Consider the following 26397-nt stretch of genomic DNA (forward strand, 5'->3'; position numbering starts at 1 on the left):
CTTATTTACTAATGATAATTTTGCCCATTAAAAAAACAAAAACAAAAACAAAAACATTGTGGGCAGCTAGTTGTGGGCAGATGGTGGAGTAGATAGAATATCGGCCCCAAAGTCAGGAAGATCTGAGTTCAAATCTAGCTTCAGACACAATACTTTCTAGTTGTGTGAATCTAAGCAAGTCACTTAACCCTAATTGCCTAATATCCCCAAATAAAAATCCCACAACTTTATAAATCACTAGGACTGTGACTTAAATGAATATTCTTAATTATTTTTCCTATGCCTATTTCTGATAGTTCTCACTGCAGAAAATATGATTAATTACTTTAGGAGAGCACTTATATCATGCAAGGAACCCCATGAGCTTCACTTTCCTTGCAGTTCTTCCTAGCATGGTATCCTCTTGTCTTTTTCTTAAGTTTCTTATTTTCTGTTCTACTCATTCAGTAAATAATCATATTTGGTATAAATAGAATGAACAGAAATCTCTCTCAAATGGGGATAATGAAAAAGAGCATGAAAATTTGGAAAAATCACATATACTATGAATAGAAATATGAGCATTTAACTCTTTTCACTTGGTCAAATCAAGCAAATAAGCATTTATGATGTGCTAGAAGCTGAGAATATAAACACAAGCAAAAAAAGAAAATCATTACCTGCCTTCAAGGAGCTTACATTTTAACAGGGGAAGAAAACACATAAAAGGAAAGTGAAAAATGGAAAGAGGAAGCAAAGTAGGGTCCTGGGATACGAGTGAAGGATTAATAGCCTGGACATTTTCTCAAAATGAAGATATGATCATGAAGTGTATTTTTTCTAGGAAAAGACACTAAAAAATAATGGAAAGGTCCTTAATTCAGAAATGTGGTGCCTGGGATAAATGTAGGAAGGTGAGGAGAAAAGACCAGAGATCAGGCTGCTGGTAAAAGGTGGTATAGGATGAGATTGTCATTGGAAGGAACTCACTTGGAATCTAAGTGATTCTTTTGTGTTTACTGTACCATTAATGGCTCTCTAGAAAGTCTCCTATATTTGAAATCATCACCAGAGAAGATGAGGATATATCTTCCAGGAAATGGGAAAAGGATAATAACCAAGAAATTGAAAAGGGATAAATGGCAGTAGTCGTCTCCCTCAACCTTCAGATGCAAGAAGAACAATATGGAGGACGATGGGTTAAAACATCAACTGCATGAACTCGCATCGTTTCTGATCATTACAGTTCAGAATCTTTTACAAAAAAGTGGGCTAGTATCCCTTTCAGTCTACTTGCAGCTTTTAAAGCATGCACTGGTATCACTGCAAATCAAGCAAACAGAAATCTCTCTCCCTCCCTCCCTCCCCCCCCCCTCTCAATGGCCAATCAAGACAAATTTGTGTTCACATGAAATTCCTAATTACATAAAGAGGGGCAGTGAGTTTATTCAGGCTAAAATCCTTAAATGCATTTACTGAGAAGCAAAGTTTTCTTTTGAGAAGAAAGCTTCAGAGGCAAAGACTCAGATAATTTATCCTCATCAGTGGCATAGCCACTTGATAGCTATCAGCACACCTGCTAGAGTATCTTGCCAAGCAACCAGATGCTTGTGATGGAAAACACTTGTCACAGAGAGATCTCACTTCTCTAATGGCCAACTATATCCCAATGAATCACCTTTGCAATCTGTTTCTGATAATCACTAGCAGCACTATCTGTATTCATAATTGCCAAAATGTGCAAGTAGTTATTAAAATATTGATTAAAGAGAACCAACAACCATTTATCATCATGGAAAGAGTAGTTTTTAACTGCTTTTATCTTAGTGCAGCTTTACGCTCAGGCTAAAAGGACTCTCAGTCAACATTTTATATGTGGTTTGGGCTATAAACATTCCAAAATGTGATCAGAATGAAGCAGAGCTTATTTAATTGGAGGGCAGGTAGGGAGAGAGAGAGACAAGAGACAGAGAGAGACAGAGACAGAGAGACACACAAAGACAGAGAGAGAGAGAGAGAGAGAGAGAGAGAGGAGAGAGAGAGAGAGAGGAGAGAGAGAGGAGAGAGAGAGAGAGAGAGAGAGAGAGAGAGAGAGAGAGAGAGAGAGAGAAGGGAAAGAGAGAGAAAGAGAGAGGGGGGAGGAAGAGAGAGAGAAGAAATAGAGAGGGAGAAAGAAAGAGTAGAGAGAGAGGAAGAGAGAGAGAAGAAGAAATGGAGAGGGAAAAAGAAAGAGTAGGAGAGAGAGGAAGAGAGAGAGAAGGAGAGATAGAGGAAGAGAAAGAAGGAAAAAGAAAGAGGAAGAGAGAAAGAGAGACAGAGAGGCAGACAAAGACAGAGAGAGGGAGAGGGAGAGGGAGAGAGACGGAGAGACAGAGAAAGGAAGAGAGAGAGAGTTGGAGAAAGACAGAGACAGGAGAGGGAGAGAGACAGAGACAGCAGAGAGAGAGAGACAGAGACAGAGAGACACACAAAGACAGAGAGAGAGAGAGAGAGAGAGAGAGAGAGAGAGAGAGAGAGAGAGAGATGAGAGGAGAGAGAGAGAGAGAGAGAGAGAGAGAGAGAGAGAGAGAGAGAGAGAAGGAAAGAGAGAGAAAGAGAGAGGGGGGAGGAAGAGAGAGAGAGAAGAAATAGAGAGGGAGAAAGAAAGAGTAGGAGAGAGAGGAAGAGAGAGAAGAAGAAATGGAGAGGGAAAAAGAAAGAGTAGGAGAGAGAGGAAGAGAGAGAGAAGGAGAGATAGAGGAAGAGAAAGAAGGAAAAAGAAAGAGGAAGAGAGAAAGAGAGACAGAGAGGCAGACAAAGACAGAGAGAGGGAGAGGGAGAGGGAGAGGGAGAGGGAGAGAGACGGAGAGACAGAGAAAGGAAGAGAGAGAGAGTTGGAGAAAGACAGAGACAGGGAGAGGGAGAGAGACAGAGACAGCAGAGAGAAAGACAGAGACAGAAAGAGAGGTGGGCAGGCATATTCAGGTCACTGTGTGATTACTAAAGAAACCTCACTGTAAGAAATGCATTTCAACCCTTTTCTAGGTAAATCATCATCTACTGATTTCTTTTCTTCCTATGTGCCAGCCTAAGTAGCTAGATGGCACAGTAGACAGAGTACTGAGCCTGGAGTCAGGAACACTTGAGTTCAAATTAAGACTCAGATACATCTTAGCTATGTGGCTCTGTCTAAGTCACTTAACCCTGTTTTCCTCAATTCCCTCATCTATAAAATGACTTGGTGAAGGAAACAGAAAACTATTCCACTATCTTTGTCAAGAAAACCCCAAATGATATCACAAAGAATTAGACAGGACTAAAATAACTGAATAACAAAAAATAAAAAAAAGGAATATGGAGATAGCCTCACTGTCCCATCAAAATGACTGATGGCCAGGCAAAATGCTATAGTGTATATTTTAAGTAGTTAAACACTACCTTGAAACAGAAACTAAGACAACTCTAAGATTAAAAGGAGCAGAGCAGTGGATGATGAGTTGATATAAGGAATTTCTTTACTGAGAATATCTTCTAACTACAAATTATAGATCTATATGACCATCACTCCTCCTCCCAAAAGAAACCTTTGAGCACAGAGAACACACTAGACTCCTCCTTGCATAGTGTATGTACATTGACATTGTGCATTGACAATGACGTTGTGCGTTAATATTATTTGAAAAACATTCATTTGGCTATAAATTCCTATTGTGTAATAGCCTAATAACACCATTGTAATGAAATAAAATTATTTGAAATTTGTTCTTGGTGAACTATTGTTGGCTCTTACACTTACTATCTCTCCATTTACCAATCTGTTCTAAATATTTGCTAGAAATCAATGACAAACTAATAGCAGAACATTGGGTCAAAAGATATGTACAATTTAATAATTTTTGAGCATAGTTATAAATTGCTTCCTGGAATGGTTGGATCAAATCATAGCTATACCAAAAGTATATTAGTATATCTATTTTCCTATTTCTCCTCTGGCATTTGTTGTTTTTCTTCTTTCTCATCTTAACCTATCTAAAGGATGGAACGTAGTCCTCAGTATTACTTTAATTTGAATTTCTCTAATCATCAGTGATTTTGAGTATTCTTTTTCATATTATTATTGACAGCCTTGCTGTCTTTTTCTGAAAACTTCTTGTTCATATATTTTGATAATATATCAATTGTGGAATGAATCTTATTCTTACAAAGTTGATCCACTTTCCGATATTTCAGAAATGACACCTTAAGTAGAAAAAACTTGCAACAAAGTATTTTTTCTAGTTTCCTGCTTTTCTTCTAATTTTAATTATGCTGATTTATTTGCACAAAAAAATCCGTTTTTGAGTCTATGTAATCAAAATTATCTAATTTATTTTCTGGGAACCTCTCTGTCTCTTGTCAGGTCATGAACATTCTCCCTATATGTAGATTTGGTAGACAATTTCTTCCCGATCTACTAATTTGCTTTCCATTTTGAAATTATCTTGGTACACGGTATGAGATGTTGATGTATATCTAGTTTTGGTTTGACTACTTTCTAGTTTACCCAACAATTTTCGTCAAATAGTGCATTCTTAACCCAATATCTGGGACTGTGGATTTAACAAACTCATACTGTGCTCTTTTGCCTCTTTGTACCTGATCTGTTCCACTGTTCAATGTATTTCTTATATAGTATCAAGCTGTTTTGATGATTACAGATTTTTACTATAGTATAAGATCTAGTACTGCTAGCCCATCTTCCTTCCTAGTTTTTTTTTTCTTTCTTTCTTCAGTAATTCCCTTGATATTCTTGACCTTTTATTCCTCCAGCTGAATCTTATTGTTCTGCCTCCACTACTTCTATAAAATATTCTTTAAGAATTTATTGGTATGACACTGAATAAGTAAATTAATTTAAATAGTATTGTTATTGACTCAGCCTAGCTATGAACAATTAGTATTTCTCCCAATTATTTAGATCTGTTTTCATCTGTGTCAAAAATGTTTTCTGTTGTTTTTTTTTTTTTCCTACTGATTTCTTGGATATTCTCAACCTTTAGTTCTTCCAAATGAATTTTGTTATTATTTTTTCTAGCTCCATGTGGAGCTTTCTATCTTTGGTAGTTTGATACAGAACTGTAAGTAAGTAAATAAGTTTAGATAGAATATCCACAATTAGATTCTCTAATTGCTTAAATGTATCTTTATTTATATGAAGAGTATTTTTCAACTGTGATCATATTATCCTTGTGTTTTTCTTAGCAGGCAGACTATTCATTTTAAATGGAATTTCTCCTTCTATCTTTTATGTTAGTTTGTATAGGTCTGTTTCATATCTTGAAACTTTGCTGGTTTTAAATTATTTCGATTAGTTTTTATTTTACTTTGCTACATAAAGCATCATATTAACTACAAGGAGTAATAATTTTGTTTTCTCATTGACTCTTGTCTTATTACTATAGCTAGCATTTGTAGTATAGTATTGAATGATGATAAGGAATGATGCTTCATTCCTGATTTTTATTAGAAAGGCTTCTTGATTATCCCCATTATAGTTGATGTTCACTCTTAGTCTTAATTAGATAATATTTATCATTTTCCCCCCTGAGGCAATTGGGGTTAAGTGACTTGCCCAAGGTCACACAGCCAGGAAATGTTAAGTATCTGAGGTCCTCCTGACTTCAGAGTTGGTGCTCTATCCACTACACCAACTAGCTGCCCCTACCTAGTATTTATCATTGTAAGAATAGTTCCATTTACTTTTTGGTGTTCTAGTGTTTCTTGACAGCAATAGATAATGTATTTTGTCCAAAACTTTTTCTTCATCTATTGAAATAATCATATGATTTTTGTTGTTTTCCTTGTTAATATGACCAACTACATTTATAGTTTTCCTAACACTGAACTAGTCCTAAATTCCTAGTATAAACCAACTCTGATAATTAAGGGTTATTTTTGTGATATATTTCAATAATCTTCTTGCTAGTATTGTATTTAAAAATTTTACATCAATATTCATCAGGGAAACTGATTTATAGTTTTCTTTCTCTGTTTTGACTTTCCTTGATTTTTGTCAAGACCATATTTGTATGATAGAAGGAATTTGCTGAATTAAAAAAAATTAAACAATTTATTAGATTGGAATTGAAAGCTAGCAAAAGAATATTTTGGAAATCCTGCTCAAAATAAATTCTTATAAATTATCTGATTTCTATCTCTAAAATTGTCATGATATTATTCCATAGCCACTAACATAATCTAGACCCACAATAGTTTATCTAGATGACTGCAATAGCATCTTAGTTATAAAGTTTTAACTTTTTGGGACAGTCATGGATTCTTTTCAGCTTTCTGATGAATCCCTTTCTCAGAATAATGTATTTAAACAGCATTATGAAAATTATATTGCAACACTCATATAGATAGACAGATAAAATTGTCTAGATTTCTACACATAAACATTTTTTTAGAAAAGTCACGGAAGGGACAGAGCCAAGATGGCAGAAAGAAGTCATGACATTGCCTGAGCTCTTCCCAGCACCTCTCAGAAGCAATGCTAGATCAAGCCTTTGAATGGATTTTGAAGCAACAGAATCCACTAGCATTCTGAGTATAATAATTTTCTAGCTTTAGATATCTTGGAAGGGATTCAGGAAAGGTTTGTCTGAATTGGTCAAGGGGAAACACAGCCCATACACAGGCTCAGTGTATGGAGGCCTGGGGCAGGAAGGGCAAGGGTGGGGAGGCCCTGTGTGGGGAAATTAGTGGGAGGCTCTTAGCCAAAATATAGCAATATTGGCTACACTGTACTGTTTCAGAGAACCAAGGATCAGTAGCCAGCTGTGAGACCTCCAATATAAGCATAGAAGGAAAATTGTGAGCCCCTGAACCCTAGCAAAACAGGCAAAAACTAGGATAGCCAAACCCAACACGGTAGAAAAGCCTGAAGCCAGTGCAGTGAAAAGTCAGTGAGAGGCCCTAGTCCCTCTGTGTAAGAAGCTTGGGACAATCTCCACTGTGTCACAGGAACAGAGCTCAACTTTTTTTAAATGAACAAAAAACCAAAAAGAGTTCTGAATATAGAAGGTTACTATGGTTATAGGGAAGATCAGGACACACACCCAGAAGAGGACAGCAATGACAAAATGCCTATATGTGAAGCCTCAAGAGGAGGTATGAACTGGTCTCAAGTTCAAAGGGCTCTCTTGGAAGAACTCAAAAATAATCTTAAAAGAAAGAGAGAAGAAAAACGGGAAAAGAAATATGAGCTATGCAGGAAAATTATGAAAGTTTGAGGGAGAAAAGCCAACAGTTTGGAAAAGAAAGTACTGAAATTGACTGAAAAAAACAACTCTTTAAGGAATAGAACCAGAGAAATGGAAAAAGAAAATGATTCCTTAAAAAATAGAACTGGTGACATGGGAAAAAAATCCATGGAACAAAACAACACCTTTAAACGTGAAATTGACCAATGCAAGAGGAAGTTTAAAAAATCTAACTGAAGAAAATAATTTACTAAAATTTGAAATTGAACAAATGGAAGAGAATGACTGAATGAGACATCAAGAATCAGTCAAACAAAAGTTTTAAAAATGAAAAACCATAAGAAAATGTAAAATGCCTCATTGAAAAATCAACTGCCTTGGAAAATAGATTATGGAGAGAAAAATCTAAGAATTATTAGAATAACTGAAAGCCATGATCAAAAATAGAACCTAAACAGCATCTTTCATGAAATCATCAAGGAAAACTGCTCTGATATCTTAGAACCAGAGGGTAAAATAGACATTGAAAGAATTCCCTGATTATTTCCTGAAAAAGATCCCAAAATGAAAACTCCAAGGAATATTGTAGCTAAATTACAGAATTATCAGATTGAGGAAAAAATACTGCAAGTAGCAAGAAAGAAATATTGAGGAGGCAAAATCCCAGGATCTAGAAGCTTTCATATTAAAGGATTAGAGGTCTGGAATATGGTATTCTGGAAGGTAAAGGAATCTGGACTACAACCAAGAATCAACTACCCAGAAAAGTTAAGTTTTATCTTTTAGGGGAAAAGAAAGACATTCAGTGAAATAGGAGATTTTCAATCATTTCAGATGAAAAGACCAGAACTGAACAGAAAATTTTATCTCCAAATACAAGACTCAAGAGAAGCATAAAAAAGTAGGGGGGAAGGGGGAGAGAGAGGGAGCACAGGGACTTTGTGTTCCAAATTTTCTCCCTCCCTTCTCCTCACCCTCCCCTATTCAGCAAGTAATCTGATATGTTAAATATGTACAATGTTCATGTACAAAACATGAACATATTTCCACATTTATCATGATGCACAAGAAAAATTTGACCAAAAAGGAAAAAAAAAAGAGAAAGAAAACAAAAGCAAGCAAACAAGAAAAAAAAGGTGAAAATACTATTTTGTGATTCACATGCAGGCCCAACAATCCTCTTTTTGGATGCAGATATTTGTCTATCAGAAATCTATTGGAATTGGTCTGAATCACTGTTGAAAAGAACCACGTCCAACAAAATTAATCATCCCATAATCTTATTGTTGCTGTAGACAGTATTTTCTTGGTTCTACTCACTTCACTTAATATTTCAGTTTATTTAAGTCTCCCCAGACCTCTCTGAAATCATCCTACTGATCATTTCTTACAGAACAATAATATTCCATAAAATTTATATACCATAACTTATTCAACCATTTTTTAAATGATGGGCATCCACTCTGTTTCCAGTTTCTTGAAACTACAAAAAGGGCAGCTATAAATATATTTGCATAAACGGGTCCTTTTTCCTTTTTTATGATCTCTTTGGGCTATAGACCCAGTAGAGTCACTGCTGGACCAAAGGGTATGTATAGTTTGATAGCTCTTTGGACATAGTTCCAAATTTTTCTTCAGAATGGTTGGATCAGTTCACAACTTCACCAATAATGCATTAGTGTCTCAGTTTTCCCACATCTCCTGCAACATTTATCATTAGCTTTTCCTGTCACCTTAGTCAATTTAAGGGATGTGTGGTAACAAGACTATTTTTTTTAAAGGTTAAAATGTTTACATCCTTATATAGGAAAATGATACATGTAATTCTTGAGAACTACATCTTTATTAGGGCAATTAAAAGGAGTATACTCAGACAGAAAGTGGTGGTATAAGTTCACTTTAATGTGATGATATAAAAATCAATTAGAGATAGAAAAAGATTATACTTGAAGAAGAGGAAAGGGAAGATAAAACGGAGTAAATTGTGTCATATGAAGAGACACAGAAGACCTATTATGTAGAGAGAAAGAAGGAGAATAAACATTGAATCTCATAACATTTGGCTCAAAGAGGAATTAAACTTTGTTTGGTATAGAAATTTGTCTCACACTATAAGAAAAGAGGAGGGTAATAGATGGGAAGAAGTAGAAGAGGATGGGATAGAAAAGGAGGGCACTGATAAAAAGAGAGAACAGATAGAGGGAGATGAAAGTCAGAAACAAAAAAAAGGAAAGAGAAAAGAATAACCTGGGAAAAATAGGATGGCAAGAAATACAGTTAGTAATCTTGATTGTGAATGTAAATGGGACGAACTCTCCCATAAAACAGAAGTGTATAGTAGAATGGATTAAAAGTCAGAATCCTACAATATGTTGTTTACAGGAAACACTTTGAAGCAGATATATGTATATATATATATACACATATATATATATGTGTGTGTGTGTATGTATGTGTATATATATATATATATATATATATATATAATAAAGTTAAAACACTGGAGCAGAATATATTATGCTTCAACTGAAGTTTAAAAAAAAGGGTAGTGATCCTGATCTGATACCATGCAAAATAGAAGAGAGAGAGAAGAAAGGAAATGACATCTTATAAAGGGTTCCATAGGTAATGAAGTAATATCAATACTAAACATATATGCACCAAGTAGTATAACATCCAGATTCTTAAAGGAGAAGTTAAGTGAGTTGCAAGAAGAAATAGACAGCAAAACTATTCTAGAGGAGAATCTCAATCTCCTTTTCTCAGAACTAGATAAATCTACTGACAAAATAAAGAAAAAAATTAAGGAGGTGATTGGATTTTAGAAATGTTAGGTATGATAGACCTTTGAAAAAAACAGTATGGGGACAAAAAGGAATATATCTTTTTTCTCAGTAGTACATGGTACCTACACAAAAATTGATCATGTATTAGGGCATACAAATCTCCCAATCAAATGTGAAAAGGTAGAAATATAAAATGCATTTTTTCAGATCATGGTGCCATAAAAATTACATGTATTATAAGGCTTTGCAAGAGTGAATGTTAGAAACTACCATAACATGTATACATATATTGTATTTAACATATACTTTGACATATTTAATATATATTGGTCTACCTGCCATCTGGGGGAGGAGGGGAGAGGAAGGAGGGAAAAATTGGAACAAAAGGTTTTGCAAGTGTCAATGCTGAAAAATTACTCATGCATACATCTTGCAAATAAAAAGCTATATTAAAAAAGAAACTACCATACATGTATTTTGAAAATATAAAAGCTAAAAAAAAATTAAATCACAAGACCTGGGAAAAATTGCATGTAATAAAGGGCCAAAGAAAACTACACCCAAAATTAATCAGAAACTAAATAATCTAATCCTAAAGTATGAGAGGTTCAAATAATAAAATGTCATGAATTCAAGTCAACACCTGCCATCCTAGCTATATTCTTTGTCTCCAATTTCTGCACATTTTAACTGATCTTCCAATTGTAAGATAATCTCCCTCATCATTTTTATCAAGAGGTTTTCTGTTCAAGTATTCAAAGTGCAAAACAACCAATATATCTGCATGTGACAAAAGATTTCTGGTACATCAATAATCCATTGTATTAGTCTCAGATCTTTTTCTCTGGATCTAAGTTAGGTTATTATATTAACACAGTGCATAAGTGTGAGCCATTTACATTGTTGCATACTCTTTTCCTTATTCTTTTTACTTCTCTCTGCATCGGTTGAATTAAATTTTCCCAAACTTCTCTATATTCATGAGACTGATTGTTTCTTGAGGTAGAGTAATACACCATTATATTCATGTGCCATGAATATATTTATCCATTTCCAAACTGATGCATATTGTTTGTTTCCAGTTCTTTATTACAAACAGCCTGCCTCCTTCCCCAGGCACACTTCTTTGATAAAGTCTTTTACACTGCTTCTCCTGCACAATTCCTAACTGGTAATAGATTGAAAGCTATATACCTACCTTTGGTCTCACCCTTGCATTCTGGGTGAAACCAAACTTTAATTATTCAGAAAACATGGTATTCTTTTCCTTAGAGTTTATTAAGAGCTTAGTGTAATTTCCCACGGGCAATTTTTCCTTCTCTTCTATTCAATTCTGTGTCCAGTTAATTATACTAATATCAGGATATATTAGTTAGACCAAGCTTTGTTGAGTAATTATGAATCAGATTTAGGGTGTACTACCATGTTCCAATGCTGGAAGAAATCAACAAAATGTCACTTGAATGCAAACATCTAAAAAACTTCACCTTCTCTTACATAGGAATACTTCTTCTATTTGGAATCTCTGTCAGACATTCTTCACCATAATAGCATACACATCTACCTATTCTATGCCCTACCTGACCTTCACAACTAGAGGGTCTTTTTACATATACCAAGGAATCATATATCATTTTAGCAAGTTCATGAGAGACATCTTGGAGACCTTTTGTCCTAATGAATAAAATAACTTTTTTTCTTGTAATTGACTGACAATAGAGTTTTTTTTTAATCTGTTGCTAATTATGTAACTCATATGGACTATCATTTGTGAAAGTCTGCCTGTTTGTGTCTTAAACTTTCATCAAAGTACTAAGTGTAAAGATAGATTAGTCTTTGAACATAAAAGAAAATTTGAAATATAGTAGTTACATTCTCTCAGGTGTCTTTAAAAATTATAAAGTTTGACTGTCTCCCCCAAAATCTTTTTACTCTTTCCTGTTTTAAAAATGTGAGAACTGTTCTTTCAGTATCTTCAATATTATTTTGCATCTATCATGAACTTTCTTTCTGTATGTCCTTGGATGAGTACAAGTATAAACAAACTGTTCATCTATACAGGTGGAAGGTTACCTTCAGATATAATCAAAGACCTTTGACACACTAAAGTATATGCTATGTCCTTCCAGTGAAATGTAACTACTTCATTTTTCTTTTTGTATCTCTAGGACTTAGCACAGAACTTTATGGAATAAATACTTAACACGTGTTTGCTTGATTGAACTGGTGAGCTCTCTCCTTAAATAAGTATGTGTTGATGTATCCTCCTGGAAGATACAAACCTGTTCCAGGAAGAGCACTACCATATCATGTTCTGTATGCATTTCCCTAGGGTGACTCAATCATTTGGTCCTCACTGTGCAGTGATGCTGCCTCAGGGTAGAAGGCACAAATGGTAGGTAGCAATAGGGATTTGAAATGTCATCATTTTGTGCTACTTGATTTAACTGAGCTGTATACTTGATCAGGGCCTTCTGAGACCACTCCTTCCCATCAAGGGGAACTCAAGAGACAGCTTTGATCCTGGAATTTAACATCTAGTGGGAAGTAAAAAACATACATTACCTCATAACTGAGGGCAGAGTTTACTAGATTGCCAACTCCTGGGTGGGGAGGTAAGGGTGAATGAGAAAGCAGAGACATGACTTAATTGTCCATTTGTTTCCTTTAACACCTAGCAGAATTCATTGCCCTTAATAAATACTTGTTGAATGAATAATACATTGTAGATTGCATTAGATTATAATTCAGTGAATCTGTCCCAATTTGATCACTGGATGGCTATAGTAAGTTATATAACCTCCATGGGGAACAATTTGCTGAACTATAAAAATAAGATATGAGACAAAATAATCACTATTATTTCTTCTAGCTTCAAAGTTCTGATTGAGATAAAGAGTAAAACCTCAATCAACTATATGGGGAAAGAAAGGTGTATAGGAGGATTATTATTCTGTTAGCATGACTTAGAGTCAGCACAGGTACAGTTCTATGCTTTCGGTCTGTTATAATTGTTAAGTCATTTCAGTCTTCTGTCCAATTCTTTGTGCCTTCATTTTGGGTTTTCTTGGCAAAGATATTAGAATGGTTTGCCATTGCCTTCTCAGTTCATTTTCTCAGGTGAATTAAGGCAAAGAGGATTACAAGATTGACCATGATCACACAGTAAGGGTCTTAAGCCAGATTTGAATTAAAAAAGATGAATCTTCCTAATTTCAGGTCCAATTCTCTATCCACTGAGCCACTTAGCTGCTCTTTCTATTGATAGTGCTGCACTATTCTATTAAAGTTCAGAACAATGATGCTAGCATAAGGCAGAGTCCTCATTCATCAAATAAAGGTTATGTTCTGTCTAATGCACTTACTGCTAAAGATAGGAAACATACTAATACACTTTGGAAAGCCTTTCAGTAACAAGCATTAAAAAATACTCCATTCAGTAAGCACTTGGATTAGACAAAGCTTTGCTATAATATTCAACTTATTATTGAGGCATGAATTGGTTGATGATGGAAAAGGAGGAGGTGGGAAGAGAGTACATTTCAACAGCAATTGAACAAATTCAATAAAAATTCAGAGACCCTATCTCTTACCTCTTGGAGCCACTAGGTGGTATAGTAGATAGAAAGCTAAGAAATCAGGAAGCTCCGTGTTCCTGAGTTCAAATCTGGTCACAGACACTTACTTACTACCGTGTTTCCCCGATAATAAGACACTGTCTTATTATTTTTTTGGGACTAAAAAACACCAGAGGGCTTATTTTCAGGGGAGGGCTTATTTTATCCTCCATCATGCCCCTTTTATCCTCCATCATGCCCATTTTAGCCTCCATCATGCCCCTTTTATCCTCCATCATGCCCATTTTAGCCTCCATCATGCCCCTTTTAGCCTCCATCATGCCCCCTGAGTGCTTATTTTATTCTCCATCGCTTACTGAACTTACCGAGTTTTTAGATGGTCCTGTCTCAGCTCTACTCCGCAGCGCTGCTCTCAGTAGCGCCAGCAAGCAAATCACCAGGGAAGAAGAGGATGACGCGCTCACTGCTGCAGCTCTGATTGGATGCAGCTCGGAGCGCGACGTGCGTTTCACCCGGGAGGGGAGGGCGGCGCTGCTTACTGAAGGTACCGCTACGCAGCATATAGCGCAGGGGATCACCATGATGACCGTTTTCATAGTAAGTTCGATAGGGCTTATTTTCGGGGGAGGGCTTATTTTAGCGGAATATTAAAGAGTATGTGGGTGTCTTATTTTCAGGATAGGTCTTATTATCGGGGAAACACGGTAGCTATATGACCCTAAGTAAGCAATTAACCCTGCTTGCCTCAGTTTTCTTATCTGTAAAATAAATTGGAAAAGGAAATGGCAAACCATTCCATATCTTGCCCAAGAAAATCCCAAATGGGGTCATGAAGAATCCGACATGACTGAAAAACAACTAAACAACAATTACCTATTAAATAAAAAATATAAACTTCTTTGTTTGTCATTCAAGGTCTTTTGCAATCTGGTTCTAAACTACTTTCCCAGCTTCATTGCACATTATTCTCCTCCACAAACTAAAGTCCAACAAGTGTTCTTCAGACATTTTACCCCAACTTCATCTCTCAAAAAAGGCTTCAAGGCTCAGCTTATATAACAGTTTCTACATGAAGCATTTCTTGATTTCCCCTTCCTATCCACTCAATTTTTCCTCTCAAAATCACCTTAGATTTATTTTTATGTACATAATGGGTACATACTGTTTCCTCTAGTTAGACTATCAGTTCCTTAAGGGCAAGGGCTTTTTTCACTCTTGTCTTTCTTATCCCCATTGTCTATTATAATGTCTAATATAAAATAGGCATTTAAAAAATTCTTATTGGTTGATTGTGATATCTTGTGGATTCAACCCAATCTTCTCCCTCAGCTCAGAAATTTCAAGGATTGTTGGGGAGCATAATTAATTCTTCCTAAACACTCAAAAATGCTCAAAGAATCACAGACTTCAGAGGTGTCCTGGTGTACCTCCCTTATTTTACATATAAAGAATGCAGCCTCAAGTAAAATTACTTTCCCAGAGCTACATAGGAAGTTAAAGAAGTGCTGCATAGACTGCAAATCTATTGTGTCATGCTATATGTAACTACTCTTTCTATGCTACAGAAGAAAACTGATAGAAAGTATTGTGAGGGATCCACCATGGAATTTATCCATGGGACTTAACACAAAAATTCCACCAATAGGATTCTCAGGGTGACAACTTCATAGCATTATAAGAAAGACAGAGAATGCAGATTTTTTGGGTCTTGGGATACTGTCCAGAAGTTATATAAGACTATATGGGCACCAAAGTGAGTGATGTTTAGCAAGCGGTTCTCATCTAAATCAGACCCCAGGCTTAGGCGCTATGTGAAAAATGAATTATTGAAACAAGTTGTGTGAAGATATTCTCCAATCAATTCAGAAAGTTATTCCCTGAGGAAATCTTTACAGAGTTTTTAACTGCTTTTTAAACTTGTTTCTTGAAATCCTTCCCACGAAGTCTGCTCTTGAGCCACAACAAATCCCAGTTCCTTTTTTGGCCTTGCCTTTAATCTTTTTCATTACTCTGTTACTGCTCAGCCTTGCTATTTTCTACTCTTCTCATCCTGTAGACCTCTACCTTTTCTACTTTCTCCTCACTGCAAATCTCCTTTGCAAAAAAAATTATTGCAACCTCCTTTTTTCCTTTAATGACAAGTTCCCTTTCACACCATTCCCATTCTTGTAAAATACTTCTATTTTCCAGGCACCAAATGCTTGCCTTTTCTCCATATTAAGTACTTTCAAGGAGATACTTCTAGAAAAAAAAATTCTAACTTCCCCTATCTTACACCTACTCTGCACACATGGACTGTTATCAGATTACTATTGTATACCCTGTTCATATAAACATATTTTTGTGGGGAGGAGAAAGGAGGGATCTATCTCAATGTGTCCTCTGAAATATCTACTGATTAACTCAAGGGAGTTATTTTTTTCTTCGCCCACATATATATGTCCCAGAGGTCCCAGTTGAAGTAATAACAATAATAGTATTCAAGAGAGTCATTAAAACATTTCTATGATTTTTAGTTTCTATAGTTTACTTACTGAAGTCATGTGGCTGTACATCTGGCTTTTAGTTCTATAATTAATAGAATGTTTCATTCCATATTTTTAGCCATTTCACAAGCTAACAACCTGATGGAACAGTTGGGTTCCTGACCTATGTTAGACAAGCAAAACAGGACCAAGATTTACCCATAAGGTCATGGAATGAGATTGACCCTTTATTCAGAATATTATCATATTATTTAGGTCCTTAATACATGATTACTTTATAACTAGGTCACACAGTCATTGTAAAGATTCTGTCTTCATGATTATTGAATCAATAATTTTCTATATAGCAAAATAAATATGTACCTCTCCTTTCTATGGCATCCTGAAATGCTACATCAGATGCTATGTTCCTATTTCTTTCACTAAGTCCTCTTCTTAGGAGTATTCCACAAGGTGCATGTCTATCAGCTATCCTAATATCCTTTGTTGTTCTCATTTGCCAGGGGGTGACTTCAACTATGTCCTTTATTCAAAAAAGAAAAAGTTAGGGGACTCTAGATAGAGAATTTTGGAGATCAATTGTAGATAGAAAATTAGACTGTATGAAAAGTCTCTGCCTTAACATTAGGGGGAAAAAGAAGAGGAGTTACAGTATTAAAGAAATTGAGAATGGTGACATCCTGGGATGAATGAACCAGAATAATGATCAGCAAGTGGATTTGTTCATAGGGCATAGAGGAAAGATAATTATTTAGCATTTCTTGGTGTATAAATAGGGCTGAAGAACCCTTCTCCTTCTGACCTTTCCCATACTGGAAGATTAGAAATGGCATTAATACAAAATATTTTGTATATAAAAACTCAACACATTTTCCCATTAGTTATCATTACCACAATCTTGGTACTACTCTATGGCCCCTGTATTTTCTACCTTTTAAAAATCTTCAAAAACCTATGAACTCCTCCTTATAATAAGTGCATTTTGGCCTTTTTCCTCACCATCATCATTAGTAAAAATTCTTTATCATTTCATAGCTTCAAATATCACTGCAAGAGGCTTTTCCTATTGTCTTCCACAGACACCCCCCCCTCCCGCCTCCTCCACTGCCCTCCATAGATAACTAGAGCCTTCCCAATAAGATTATCCCTTACTATAGAATGACATATATATGTAGTCATTAGTCATTTGCATGTTGTGTCTCCCATTAGAAAGTGAGTTCCTTTGGGGCAATGACCACGTTTTTGCATTTCTTTGCATTCCTAGCACTTAGGACAATGACTAACACATAGTAGACACTTCATAAATGTTAATTGTTATTGCTGAAGATACCATGATGGTAACAGTTATTATAATAGATCTCTATTCTTTGGCAAGTATTTACATTGCAATTTTATGCCAGAGGTCAGAAAATTACAGACTTTAGGTCAAATTCAGTCAACCATCTGTTTTTGTACTGCTTAAGTCAAAGAATGGTTCTTGAATTTTTAAATAAAGCTTTTTAAACTGCAAAACCCATTCTTAGCTCATGGGCAACACAAAAACTTGCTAACTCCTATTTTGTGTCATTGTTTTCCTGATTCATTAGTTTTTTAAACACATGAAAATTAGTAGAATGCATTTTTTTCCCAAAATGAGGTGATAAAACAGTTTAAAGTAGCTCCATCATCTTTTTACAGATATAATTTCAAAATCACATATATGTACATATATACACATATATGTATCCACACACACACATATATATGTAGATGAATGAACAATAAGATCCAATTTTCAGGAAAGACAATCTAATTCCAAAATTGTAAATGGAATCAGGAATTCTCATTTTTATTCTCTGCTCCATTATCAACTTATTCTGCATTCTTATCAAACCAAATGCCTATTGTCTATCCACTTCAAGAGGCTATTTGGAAGATAAGAAAGGCAAATCAGTAAAAAGATGCCCTTTAAAAGACAGACATTGCTTTAATAAAACTAATTATAATACTTCTATGACCATAACTTTCCATTCCCAGTCATTACATGGTAAATTTTCCTTACCAAAATAAAGCCAAATAAGCCAGTACCAACAACTGTCTTCAATTTCAATACATGATATACTTCTATGGTATTAATTTTAAAATGGAAGAGGATTAGAAATGATTACAATAAAAAGTTCTGGACCACACAGGTATTCATACATGACTGAAAACACACATGCACATTATGTACATACTCTCCTTCATGCCTAAATCTAAGAAGTAAGAACACTGGACCTCCCATCTGAAAACTAGACCTTTCACAAGTTTTGTGGTTAGTTCCCAAATATATCATGAATTTGAGTTATGACTTCTATTTTCTGGCTCTTCCTGGGTTGTATATTTTTAAATGACAATCAGGAATTTTAGCATTCCGAGATGTCAGCTTTCATTTGTGTGATAGTTTCATTGCACACCCTGTCTCAGCCATCAGTAAACTCCATATGAATCACTTATAATTATACTTTAAGGATCTGCTATCCCATTAGTGAGAGGCCTTTTTTAAACAATGTGGAACACACATCACCCATTCATGCTATAATAGATAGTCTTATAACATATATTAGACCCCCCAAAAAAATCTGCACTGGGTGGCCCAGCTTCTAGGGATGATATTCTTGGAACTAAGCTACACTGGAACTTGAATGACAAATACAGAATACATAGTCATAACCCTTTTCGAAGGCTTTCCACTTTGATGTGACTTGTCAGAACTTGTACTTCATTGGTATAGTCTTTAAGGACTGAAGGTTACCTCCATCCCACAATAATGCCTTAGAGAAGGACTTAGCAGAGCAATTAAGTTAAATTGCCTACAAAATTAGTGTGTCACTTCTTTAATTACAGGATGTATTCTTCTCTATTGGCCTATATGTTTTGCTGAAGATATTTCAGGCTTCTCTTGGACCCACACTATTTCCTAACCTCAGCCTCTTCAAAACTCCATTGAATAAAGGAAGTATGCTCACTGGGCAAAATGCTACCAGGTCCTCAAACAGCTTGGGAAGGGAATTAGGTTGTTTGGAATTTCCCAGAAAATTTCTTCTCCACCTACTTGTATCTCCAAAATTAGAAATATTCCCTTTAAATCAGGAAAGCTTGAGATATTTTTTCCTCTTTTGAATCAGTAGAAATTATTGAGAGAATTGATTCAAGATGAAAGGGAAATCAAATTGGAGACCCAGTATGTCACTCATAAACTATATAAAGAACTACCAGGAAACCACCAGTCTGAAAAAAAGGGAATAGATCAGGTTAGACTCCAGTTCAGATTCAGAGCCATTAGCCCAGCTATGCAAAATAATGTAAACTACCTAGCCAGGTAACTATGTTTCTCTCTGTGTTTCTCATAAAACAATCAAACAAAAAGTATTTTAATGTTGAAATGGTAGCAGATTTAAGGGAAATAAGCAGTAGTGGTCCTCAAAGAAATTGAATAAACTTTGGGTCTTCTTTTGAACTCAGGTCCTCCTGACTCCACAGTCAATGCTCTATCCACTGTTCCACTTAGTTGCCCCATTTTTTTCAAATAATAGAAGCTCTTCTTTTTTTCCTTTTCTTTTTAATATGTTCTAAGCTGATATTCATCAGTCATGCACTGCCATTTTAAATAAAAGGAGAACCAGACCAGAGTGTAGATGGAGCGAAGCAAAATTGTCATTAACATCACAGTGGGAAACCAACTCGGACTGTCACATGGTCTTTTAGCCAGGGATCTCATGACCTTCCCAAATGGATATGAAAAGTAGGATACAAAAGACCTTCCCTTAGCCTAGATCAAATTAGAGTCAGGAGAAATTGGGTATGAAAATTCTGAACATTACTCTTCCCAGAACATTGGAAAAATGTCATTCTTTATCTCTCAAGCAACTCCTTCTAACTTATAAACCAAATTGTACATGGTTCTCATCTGTATTGATGGAAGGAGATCCCATTGCAAGAGTCCCCACTGATGAAGGGGATCTCCAAATTGATGAAATAAATGAGGAAGAAGCAGTAGAAGCCACAGGCATATGAAAGGATGGGTTTGTTACTTGTAAAAATAGACAGACATGATTTTAAGACATACTTGTTGGGCCTTTTTGATATAAACAAAATTATCTTATGATTATTATTTTTTTACTTCTGAAGAAGATAAGAGAAGAAGAGTAAAATTCCAAGGAGAGGATAAGGGGAAAGAGTGTGGAGTAAAAGAATTCCATCAAGGAATTGTTTGACAAGGAAATAACATGATGAATTACAGGTGAGTAGCTGTGATATAAAATAATGCATGATAAATATTAAGGACTTTAATTGTCTTTGCACCCTACTAAGTGCTTACTACAGTACACTACACATAGTAAGGGATTAAAAATGTTTGTTGAGTGAATGACTGGAGGGAAGGGAATTATATTGGGTTAGAAGTAGAATTTAAGAGAAAAATGACAATAGGACTATCCCTACTCAAGTTACACTACAACTATCAGAGGCCAAATTTTGTTCTCAGTTGTTGAATAAGACTACTGTGACTACCAAAAGGCCAAAGGGAATCTATTTCTGGCTACAGTGATGACTGAAGAGGGATGTTCAGCAATAGAAATAAGGATTAAAAATGGCTTTATGATTTTCCATGATTCCATGATTCAAGGCAATTCATTAGTCATCTTCATCAGATTTTCAAGTTTATGATAGCACATTTACAAATTTCCAAGTGTCAGTTTTTCTATTTAAGTCAGAAGATAAGAATAAAGACTAGTTCATTGTTTCCCTTCAGTTTAATAATCTGTGTGGGGTCAGAATTTCAAAGAACTTCAAATTTTATTAACTGAAACTAATTTCCCAACAAACACAAAAACTGTCCTGGGAGTTTAGCCCAACACTCAAACCATACTCTAAAACAAGGGGAAGATATTCAGTTCATAATTAGAAATGAACATTCTTAGGCAGTTAATTTGGTCACTAAAAAAAGGAAATTATGAAGCCCAGATTGGATGAGTAGAACTGTTAAAGAACAAATGAAAATTAGAGAACTTACAATGAAAATGAGAGAATATCAAGGAGCAGCAATTTTATTTATTTTTCTCCTTTTACTGCTGACTCTTTTCCAGAAAAAGTTGGGCAGTTGCTTGCACTAAGTTGTTTGGCCCAGTTAACATTGAATGTGTGTGTGTGTGTGTGTGTGTGTGTGTGTGTGTGTGTGTGTGTGTGTGTGTAAGAGAGAGAGAGAGAGAGAGAGAGAGAGAGAGAGAGAGAGAGACAGACAGACAGACAGACAGACAGACAGAAAAACAGAGAGAGAGAGACAGAAAGAAAAAGACAGAGAGAAACAGAGCACATATACAAAATATGGAATCAAGAAAGTCTTCTGTGATAAGTATTTTATTTTTAAAAACAAGGAAAACAAAGGATGGTTAAATGGAAAGAAGACTGAGATTTGGTGCCATGTTGCTTTTGTTCAAAACCCAGCTCTGCTACTTTCTTCTTGAGGTTATCATGGATGAGATCACTTCACCAGTCTTTATTTCAATTATATAATGAACTAAAGTCTGGAGGGAGGGAGTCAAACTCTAAAACCTATGATCTTTTTTTCTTCTTTTATACTTTTTTACATGAACAAAAATTTACTGGGTAAATTGAATTGGAATATTGACATCATGACCACCACCTTAAAGTTGTATCAGCCTCAGGAACTTCCATAGTGTCATCTATTCTTGTATTTTACACCAGTCACACCGCCTTACCTCTTACCACAAAAGCCCACCTCCTATTTTGTCCCCATTTGCTTGGGGTTTGAAGGTCTCATCTTATTTTATTATAAGCTTCCCCATAAAGCTGGAAATGTTTCTGTCCTTTCTACTTGAGGGCTTGACTTAGTTTTTTTCATACCATGAAGGAAGGGAACATGAGTTGGCAAGTGATCAAAAGGATAAGGACAGACCTTCAGCGTTACCTATTTGCCTTTCCAGGTCAGCAGCTTCATCTGGTGTTGCTCGGGGTAGTACTCCAGGATCACTGAAGCTTGTTCGGAGCAAGGTACCCATCACGAAGAAGAATAGGATCCCACCAACCACAGGGATAGCTGGAGTGATTTTCACGGCTAAATACGGACAGCTGCCAGGAGCAAGTATTGAGAAAGGAAGAGAAGAAGAAATAAAAAAGGTATTACTAATAATAAACAACAAGGCAGAAGTTGAAGGCTTATCTAGAGAAGAAAAGTTGATTTCCATTAAAAATTCATCTACATTAAGAATTTACATTCTACCAGTATAGAATGTAAATTTTCTTTTTGGAAAATTTTGCACATCCCCTCCCCAAATTTATCATTGACAAAGCCAGTCTTCCTTCCTTGGATTCCTTGGGAAAGAAGTTCCAAAAAGAATGAAAATGAGCCTGTTTACATAATCTATCTTCATTGTAATATTCTATCTACAAATGCACATAGTTAGTATATATCAACAATCCACACATCTTTCTAGTCTTTTCCCTTCTCTTGAATTCCATAAGGGAAGTCACAGATATAGATCTTAAAACAGAGCCAAGCCTTCCCTTCCCCCACTTAATACTCAACTTTGTCTCTGATAGCACAGTGACATTCAGTAGGGACAAAATGCTGAGAAATGTAAATCTGTACTCCAAAACCTGGAAAACATCGCCAAAATTCTGGAATTAACCTGTCCAAAGGAGGTTAACGAGCTATTCAAATGAAATCACAATCCGTTTTCAGGAGAGGGATACAAGAATTTCTGCTATAGAAAACACTTAACTTGTTTTATGCTTAAACGAGTTTCCCACAAGAAGATTGCCACCCTAACTTTTTGTACTTTATTTTTTCCCCTTTTATTTCAATTCTACAAACTCTTACTGGAGGATTATTCTTGGGAATCGTGTGATAAGACAGGGAAAGATGAATGTGTTATATACTATAGGCTTGAGTTAGTCAGCATCAGTTTCTGATGTCCAAGTTACTACTGTTCAGGGACTTTAATTCAGTTTTAAACAACTGCACTCTCATTCATTCAACAAACCTATTGAATAAGGGATAGAGGTCATACTGGTATTGATTGTTCTTAAATAATTTTCAGTCCTATCCAATTCTTTGTGACATCATTGGGGGGTTTCTTGACAGAAATACTGGATTGATTTGCTATTTCCTTCTCCAACTAATTTGACAGATGAGGGAACTTGCTCAGTGTTTGAGACCAGATTTGAAGTCAGAAAGAGGATTCTTTCTGGTTGTGCAAACCTTAGTGGCCCTAAATGGCACTAGTGGTCTAGAGTAAGAGCAGATGCAAAAGGAACCACATGCTGATCAAGATCTTGTCCAGATTATATATTGTATTTAATTATCACTGAGCTTAAAGGCAACAAAGTAGAACCATAAAATGTTAAAATCTGCTTGGTGTTTTGATGCAAGAAAGGAAAGAGCAAAGGACCAAGAGTTGGGGATTTGAGTTTGAATCCCATATTAGACTGTGTAATCCTGGATAAATCACTTAATATCTCAGGGCCCCAGTTTCTTCATATGTAAAATGGCAATAATAATACGCAAACTATCTATCTCACTGGGTTGTTAGAAGGAAACTGCTTTATAGATCTTATTATCTAGCTCACTTTTTCCAAATAATAGGAAAAATAACTAGAGTGGAAACACTGAGACCAACATTTCATGGACCTTTGGTAGGACTATGGAGTTCAGTGGTTTATTGTGATGGAACAGGTAGCTAATACTAATAGAACACCTCTTCATTGCTTCTTATATGACTTCCCTTGGGCAGCTAGGTGATGCAGGGGATAGAATACTGGGCTTGGAATCAAAAAGACTCATCTTCCTAAATTCAAATTCAGGTTCACACACTTCTTAGCTGTATGACCATAGGCAAGTTACTTAATCCTGTTTACTTCAGTTTTCTCATCTGTAAAATGATTTAAGGAAGTATATCTTTACCAAGAAAACTCCAAAATGAAATTATGAAGAAACAGATACAACTCAACAATTATCTTTCCTCATTGAAAGGGTTAAACCACTTATGAACATTTCCAGAGACCAATTAAGGAAAAAAATCATTTAGTACATTATTAATTTAACAAATACTTATGAAGAGCTTATTATGTGCAAGACTCTATACTGGAGGATATAAAGACAAAAAGGAATCACTCCTTGTCTGGAGCATCTTCTATGCTACCAGCAGTGATTTTTTAGCTCAAATAATTCCCCAAGATATGGAAGGGCACTATTAATCATAATCAATGGAAAGTACCTCAGGTTTATTCAAACAAACAACACATCAAATACTCATTAATATACTTTCAGCTTCAAGAACTGTGATCTATGAGCCTAAGTATATACAGTAATAGCTCTGCTTAAAACCCCCCAATTAAATAAACAAGTATTTATTACACTATTAAACTTTTCTAAAGTTCAAGCAGTGGACAGATGGACTTAGAGTCAGGAAGACCCAACTTCAAATTCAGCATTGGCCACTTAGGAGTTATATGACTCTGGGTAAGTCACTTAACCCTGTTTACCTCAATTTCCTCATCTGTAAAATGAGTTGGACAAGGGAATGGCAAGTCACTTCAGTATCTCTATCAAGAAAACCCCAAATTGGATCACAAAAAATTGAACAGTACTGAAAAATGATGGCAACAATACTATGTGCCAGGAATTCTCCTAGATGCTAGCTATAAGTAAGTCAGTCTTGAGGTGCTTACATTCCACTCTCTGGGCCTGTTTCTCATAGGTTTAAGGAAACCCCAGAGATCTAAATTTAATGCCCCTGAAATCAGTCCATCATTCTTCCTACTAGGCCATACTGCCTCCACGATGTACTACTATACAAAATATTCCCATGTCCTATCTTTGTAATATTCAATAATGAATTCATGATATGGAAAAATCCCACCTCTAAAAATGCATTAAAGGCTCCAGAGAATCACTCAACTCTTTAGTCACCTTCATTTTATATAATTAACATTAAATTAAATTAAAGTAACATTATATTCATGAATTCTCCCTAGTAGAATGAGAACTCCATGAGTTCAGAGACTCCATTTTTTAATACTATTCCTAGTGTCTAGCTCAATATTTAGTATATAGTAGGGAATTAACATATGTTTGTTGATTGACAGATTCATTTAGAAAACCCCACTTTTATGTATTCTAGATTATTTTTCTTAAAATTTGTATCTCTGATAAGTTTGGAAATTTTGTTCAAATGTTAACCTAGTATAGAAGGCTGAACATCTAGAATGAGCTGCCTCAGACCCTTTAGAAAGCAGACATACTTAGCATAGAAGCAATTGCCAACAATTGTACTCAAATAGTCTTCAATAGATAAGTTTAGAGGGGCAGAAGCTTCACTGTGAGAGACTTGAAAATTATTATACAGTTAGAATGAATATACTACAAATAATCCCATTCCTTAGGCAGGAGGTTAAAACTCTTTCTCTCTTAAATTTAGATAAGCTGCAGGTTTTGTGCCTGAATTATACATGGGTAGGAGGTGTGTATATTATGGTGGAAAAGCAAAGACCCTGTCAAACAAGAGACAGAAAGATCTGTTTTATTGGGAAATTAAAAGCTTTAATTTCTTCAGCTGCTAAAATACCATAAACACAGCTGGATCCACAAAAAGTAGTCCTGGGAAAAGCAATTCCTCTAATTACAGTAGTTCCTGAATGGACTTCCAACTTCTGAATAACATGGCATCATCTAGTAAAGCTTTACTACCAGTCCTACATGCACAGCACACAGTGCAAGTGCTAACTATAAGCAACCTGCTATTGATATGTAAATTCTTCTCTTTACTGTAAGTATCCCTTGTTTCAAGTAGAACAAAGATGGTCACACCCTCTCTGAGTTCTCAGGAAGACGGAGAGCCCTTAGGGGAGATGGGGAGCCAAACCAGACATTGTCTGCAGGTTCCCTTTGGGCTGAAGTGTCTCATACCTCACCCAGAGTTCCCCCACTGTCTGTGACCCTCTACAGACCTCAATCCATCTATACTTGCCCATCTTCAGAGGCAGCTGCATTCCATGTGTAATTGCTATACAACAAGAACTAGAATATTAGGATTTAAAATATGGATCTCTGTTTTCATGGTAAGTTTGAGGCCAGTAAAGGAACTTTACAATTTCCTGAAAGCAATCCAATCTTTTCTTTTCCCCTGTTCAACCCTGGGCCCAACATTGTGTCCTTTAATACCGTCTGTTTCAAATATGATGAAAAAGCTCTATAGGGTTTTCTTCCAAATATATGTTGAAATCTGGGGAACAGATAGACTTCACTCCCTTGGTCTTTCCTTTATGGATAGAAAGACCAAAATCCTTTGCATGGATGTAGATTTGT

The 26397-nt window shown here is 35.6% G+C and overlaps 1 protein-coding gene across 4 annotated transcripts in view; it reads right to left on the reverse strand.

The window, feature by feature from the left end:
* The window catches only part of ZDHHC14 (zDHHC palmitoyltransferase 14), a 314472-nt gene that overhangs the window by 103830 nt on the left and 184245 nt on the right, over positions 1 to 26397 (reverse strand). For 2 of the 4 annotated variants that reach the window (XM_074309440.1, XM_074309438.1), the window contains exon 2: positions 22000 to 22160. In XM_074309440.1, coding sequence (XP_074165541.1) covers positions 22000 to 22160 — 161 coding nt within the window. Of the gene's footprint in view, positions 1 to 21987; positions 22161 to 26397 lie in introns of all 4 variants that reach the window. The other 2 variants (XM_074309439.1, XM_074309437.1) reach the window with 1 other exon arrangement.

Source organism: Sminthopsis crassicaudata, chromosome 4 (genome assembly GCF_048593235.1).
Source record: "Sminthopsis crassicaudata isolate SCR6 chromosome 4, ASM4859323v1, whole genome shotgun sequence".
NCBI lineage: Eukaryota > Metazoa > Chordata > Mammalia > Dasyuromorphia > Dasyuridae > Sminthopsis > Sminthopsis crassicaudata.